This window comes from Patella vulgata, chromosome 8 (assembly GCF_932274485.2).
Source record: "Patella vulgata chromosome 8, xgPatVulg1.2, whole genome shotgun sequence".
Lineage (NCBI taxonomy): Eukaryota > Metazoa > Mollusca > Gastropoda > Patellidae > Patella > Patella vulgata.
Genome location: NC_065886.2, coordinates 53,750,729 through 53,757,113, shown reverse-complemented (window position 1 = coordinate 53,757,113; position 6,385 = coordinate 53,750,729). Strand labels below are relative to the sequence as shown.

The window sequence follows — 6,385 nt, the reverse complement described above, 5'->3', positions numbered from 1 at the left end:
ACTGACTAGGGTTTTAAACCATACTGGAAAATCCCAGAGAATTTTCTATGCCAAGTCCTGGGTTGAAGTCCTCCTCATGGTTAGCGATCCAATGCACACTGATCCGCAGTGAATATTCGCTTGGCCGCTGTCGCATTAGGTCTGTAAAACAGATTGGATCCAATGCTCTACATAGAAAATATGACAAATGGGAATAAGTTTCAAAAATCATATTTACAGCTTTTTCTTTCACCTCACTGATCAAAAATAAAGCAATAGTTTAAGATTTTATTCCAATTTGAAGACGTGAATTTTCATGATATATATGATATATATGTATGAATATTTTATTAATCAGCCAAAGATAGGTTGCCAGGCAAAGAAACATAAACCCACAGCAGCTAAATCGTCCGAGCAGTCGAAAAGGATTGTTGCATATTTATTCATTTGTAGGTAATTGGGGGCCTTTACAAGACCATTTCATACAGATCAGATTATAATTTCCATCGTTTGAGAGTTAAAATGGTTCTACAAACTGAAACAAGGGCCTCAAACTTTGTGGGTGGGGGTGACAAATGGTTAGCGCATGTGCCTTGGATCATAAGGTCTGTTATTGAGTATCGCCTGTCCAACCTCGTTGGTTTTCTCTGGGTTTCCTCCCACTGCTAAAGACCCCTACGTGCATGTGAATTATTGAAATAAAATTGGACTATATATGTTAGTCCCAATATGACCTAGTTTGTGTCAAGTGGACGTTAAACCCCATTTTTCTCTCCTTAACTCTTGAAGTAATTTACAGAAATTGTTAAAATTTGACAGGATCTTTCGTTTTACTAATTTAAATAATGCATATAAACTTCATACAGATCTGCGATGATAACTTTTATTGTGAGAGTGTTCACAAGATTCAACAAAGTGAAACAAGGGCCATAACTCTAGAAATAATTAACGGAAATGGCTGAAATTCAATAGGCTTCTTCGTTTCACTAATTAAAATGATGCATATAAATTTCAGACAGATCAACTGATAAGTTTTGGTGTTTGAAAGTTCACCAAAGTGAAACAAGGGCCATAACTCTAGAACTAATAAACGGAAATTGCTGCTATTCAATCGGCTTCTTTGTTTTACTAATTTAAATAATGCATATGAATTTAATACAGATTGGATCAGAGGGTTTGACAAAGTGAAATAAAGGGCCATAACTCTAGACATCTTCTTTCCCTTTCCAGGTAATTTTTATCTGGGAAGAGTCACACACAAATAAATTTTTTTAATGGACAATAAATGATTTTAAACACCGAAGTTGAGATCTGTGTCAAGGGACTTTTAACTAACTTTTGAATTATATGTAGAGAACTGCACGAACATTTTTATATGTAAATACTCCACGGGTCCAGCTATGTGGTTTTTACTGCGAGAAATTCGCTTTTCCACATTTAACCAACGGATTCTTTTTCCCACAGAGATTTTTCAATCCGTATCAATGGCATCGACAAAGTGAGAAGATGACCCGCCCTGTGTTTTAAAGTGACTTTATAATATACAAGAACTTTTTTTTATTTTTAGTGATTTTACCCATTATCTGTATATTACTCCTTCAGATGTAAATAATTTAATTAAATCAACCTGTCCATAATATCATATGTATTGGACGTTAAATTTGTAATAAACAACAAACATAATTACCGGAAATTGCTGAAATTCAATAGGCTTCTTAGTTTCACTAATTAAAAAGATGCATTTAAATTTTATAAAGATCAGGATAATTTTTGTCGTCCACAAGGTGCAATAAGTGACACAAGGGCCATAACTCCAGAAGAAATTAACAGAAATTATTGAAATTAAAAAAGCTTCTTTATCTCACTTATGTAAACAACATATATCAATTTCAAAACAATCAGATGATAAATGTAGTTTTTATAGAGTGTTCACAAGAAAGTGTGGACGACAAACTGACAGAATGGGCGACGACAATATAATAATGATGAATGAACTATCACAACAGATAGATCCTTCTCATAAAGCAAGCTTGCAGTATAAATAGAAATTATTAAAGGCATTGCACATTTTAAAGCTAGCATTTGATTACATAAAATAAAAACTATATAATTATTGATAACCAACCATCCTTTTCTAATCTATCAATCTTTTTCTGTGTGTTTATGATCAAAACTTTAAAACAATCAGCGGCTGCCAGGCAGGATACGCCCACATTTTGCAAGAGATGGATAGGGAACAAGCTAAAAACAAACGTAAATTTTTGTACAATCAGGGGCAATAATCCAGACAGTTATGGTCTGAAATGCGCAAATATCAAAAGGGAATGAGATCTTTGGGATATAAAGATACGTTTTAAGTTTCATCAGAATCGGACAAAAATTGTGACCTCTAGAGGGTCCACAATCACGTATTGCATACTTTTACACAATTTGCGTACAAAGAGCAGCCATTTTGTCGGGCAGTTTAATTTCGATTTTCCCGAAATTCGAATTCAACCTTCATTATGGTGGAATGGTGAAATATTTAAACGGTTTTTAAATCGGAAAAAAAAATTGTGACCTCTAGAGGGACCACAAGCTAAAAACATGATTTTTCATACAATCAGGGGCCATAATTCAGGAAGTTACGGTCCGATATGCACGAATATCGAAAGGAACCGAGATCTTTGGGTTATAAACTTACATTTCAAATTTCAACAAAATTGTGACCTCTATAGGGTCCACAAGCTAAAAACACGATTTTTTGTACAACCAGGGGCCATAATCCATGAAGTTACGGTCCAATACATGCCAATATCGAAAGGAACCGAGATTTTAGGGAGATAAACCTATATTTCAAGTTTCGTTGAAATCAGATAAAAATTGTGACCTGTAGAGTGTCCACAAACAATCGCGGACCGACGTCCGGACAGACAGGGGCGACGACAATATACGTCCATATGAAAATGTGGGCGTACAAAAACTTATATAAAATCGTTCTAATATTCGTTTCTCATTAGTACTAAATAAATAGAAAGTGTTTCATTCAAACAAAACTAAGACTCAGTATCCTAATCATAAAATATATATGTTTTGAATAGCAATAATAGGCATTTATTATCATATTGTACAGAACACAATAAATCCCAAAAATATTATGAATTGGTCAAAAGAAAGAATCTAAAACTTTTGATATCCATTATTTGCAGCATATTTTTAAGATAGAGTTGTAACAAATAAATGATATGCATATTTCGTGATTGAACATTACCAATAAAACATTTACAAAAAAAAAGATCTTCATAACAATAATATTGACCTCAATAATGTCACAAGAACAGTAACAATAAATATGATTTTATAATACACCTCACATAATTGACAACTACTTCAAAGAGTATCTCTTTCTCAAAGATTTCAAAATTTCATATATATTAAAATTTGAATACAGCGGTATATTAAATAATTAGATTTTATTTTGAGCTCGGCTCCATAACATGATTTTGTAAGCAAGATATGTAATAATTTCAAAAAATTTTAATAAATGATAAAAGTAGTCACATTAAGGACGACATCTTTCTAAGAACCGAGGATAAAGACAAACTTCTCTGATATGATATCTGTTAAGAAACCAACATAAAAATCTCTCCAGACCTAATCCATAACCCCCATGTGGACAAGTACCATACCTTCTCTGAAATAAATCATTTCAAATATAGAAATAGTTAACACGGAAAATAAAATGAAATGAAATGGGGTTTAACGTCCTACTGTTCTGCTCCTATGCTGGGCTAATGAAGACGGGCATACGCCATACAGTGTGCTATGAGAGAAATTTTGCCCGGACAGCGGCACTACGGCCTACTCTTATATCGAATTCCAACTGCCAAGGGATCTTTTACGTTCATTCCAGTGTATACACGGGGACCTCGGTTTTTCGTATCATCCGTCCTGCATCACTGGGTGAACTTTTTTGGCCAATGCAGGGATCGAACACCCGATCTCCAGGCTAGCGAGCCAGCGTTTTACCCACCTTGCCACGTGATCCCCAACATGGAAAATAACTTTGGTCATGTGGAAAATAATAGTACATGAAATCAATACGAGGTTTAACCTCCTCTATAATGTTTATGGCGGTATATTAGATTCAAAATTCTATCGTGTTATCGTCGAACTTCTATTCATGTAATTTCTAATCTATGACAATGTATAACCGTATCTTTTTTATTTGTTTCGCATAAATGGGGCTTCTAATCTTGCTAGATCATTGATATAAGCGACTCATGCATTCAGAGTTCTTTACTGTCAACTTCTATCTATACAATAACACATGACACATTTATATGGAATACAAGTTACTTAAAGAGTTTATTACAGCGACATTTCGACGACGATTCTCCCGTCTTTATCAAGCAAATAATGCACAAACGGATTAGTTTAGTAATAGTATGATTACTGTACCAAGAGAACGAGGGCCTTGTAATTGGTTGGTTTAAAACCTTCAGTAATGTGTAGATTGGTCAACTCCAGATCAACCTACTAATCGAAGACAGGCACTCCATATCTAACTCACAGTTTGCATACACAGCAAATTTTTCAATTAAACTATAAATGTCAATATTTACCTGGTCAATGTACCAATAATATGGAGTGGGATCTATTCCTTCTCTCTTAAAACCTTCTTCTAGTTCCTGTAATTGCCAGATTCTCATAGAACCTCCAATAATCTCACCAACATTAGGCATCAATAAATCAACCTACAAATCCAAATCAAACGTGACTTAATTTACGTAGAAGTTTTTTTTTAGTCAACCTCCATTATACACTTACCAGGATTCCATGATCTACAAACACTCAGCCATCAGCCCTGATCACCACAGATTCTTATTTGAAAGGTTCTTTATCGGCAATACTATATACCGGAAAACTACCGGAAAATGCCATGTTATACTGAATACCACAAAATACCGGAAAAACAGTAAATACCGGTGTTTTCCATTCCAGAGGACCAGGCTCCAAGATACTTATTTATGGGTGTTTTCCAGTATCTAGTGTGTTTTCCAGTATTTAGTGTTTTTCCGGTATTCAGTATAACATGGTGTTTTCAGGTAGTTTTCCGGTATATAGTATAGACCGTTCTTTATTATACAGAGTAATCAATTCGAACAAGTTGTTATGCAGTGCAAGATTTACCTATAGGCTTGACATGCTGAAGTCTAGGATCTTCACTATCTAGGGTGACCCAGGTGTGTTATATTTTTGACACAGTTGTAAGCCTTTCTTACATGCATTGTACTGTAGTCTGCCATCATCATCTCAACAAATTTTCATCTTCCTCAGCTTTGCTGTTTTGTGTTTTAAACACAGTTTCATCTTCCTCTTGTCGTGAAGGGGGGGGGGGGAACGTCATACATGGAATAGCCTATGGCCACTCTTCATATAAGTGGGGGGTGGGGGAGGGACCTCATAAATGGAATAGCCTGTTATTATTTCTTGAAAAAGGGAAATGAACAGAAATAGTTTTGGATTTTCTGATAATACAGAGTTACACTACTCACTGATTCTGTTAGTCTTGGGTCTTCAGTACATCTCATCATATAGAAAGATTTAATTTCAGCAGGGAATCTACATAAAAATATTGGTTCATTAATTTTGTCCGTCATCTTCCTTTCTGGTGCTTCTGGTATATCCTGTAAAATAAACAAGGTAAACAGGCTACAATTTATATTAATAAATTCCATAAGATTTAATATTAATTCAATACCGGAAACGTTTTAGTAACTCAAGAATAGTCGTCCTCTTCAGCGTACCATGAAAGTCGGTTTATGGTCTCGAACACCAATGATTATTTATCACCAATGGCCTGAATACTCACTGGTGACAATCTGTCTGGTAAAACGGGTCTTTTTTCTTCACTGATTGTATGTCGTGAACAAGAATTACTCATCGCTGTCATTATTATAGAGATGTTTACTTAAAGATACATTATGTAAGATTAAGATGAAGAGCTGGCTGTTCTTGTTATAATAGTTCAAAAATAGATAATGTAAAATGAAAATATTGAAAATTTCATTCAAATTACTTTATTCCGAGCCAAGTTATTACTGCTTGTAGTTTTGACAAGATGTGTGCATTGATTGTTTATTATTGGAACCAGGGTACTGGTATATTCGAGTCTTAGCCTCGCTTCTCCATTTTTAAATTAAATCGCCGAATCGTTCTAATGTACTTAAAATCGGAGCCATCCGATGGCAAAGAGAGTTTATTATGGTCTGGATAAGTTAATTAATGTCTAATTAATAATTTAGATAACATTTCACGCCTAAAGAAAGACCTGCAATAGGCAGATTTAGCTGTTGCATAATGTATGTTTAAGCATTTACCCACACAAGGAGTTGTTGATACAATGCTATACATAGCAGCATCC

At 34.6% G+C, this 6,385-nt stretch overlaps 1 protein-coding gene across 1 annotated transcript in view; it reads right to left on the bottom strand.

Annotated features, from left to right (window-relative positions):
- Positions 1 to 253: 253 nt before the first annotated feature.
- The window catches only part of LOC126831093 (asparagine--tRNA ligase, cytoplasmic), a 30,299-nt gene continuing 24,167 nt past the window's right edge, over positions 254 to 6,385 (bottom strand). The window contains exons 16-18 of the mRNA XM_050561705.2: positions 5,517 to 5,648; positions 4,584 to 4,715; positions 254 to 3,652 (exon numbers count right to left, since the gene is read on the bottom strand). Coding sequence (XP_050417662.2) covers positions 3,521 to 3,652; positions 4,584 to 4,715; positions 5,517 to 5,648 — 396 coding nt within the window. The 3' untranslated portion in view covers positions 254 to 3,520. The remainder of the gene's footprint in view (positions 3,653 to 4,583; positions 4,716 to 5,516; positions 5,649 to 6,385) is intronic.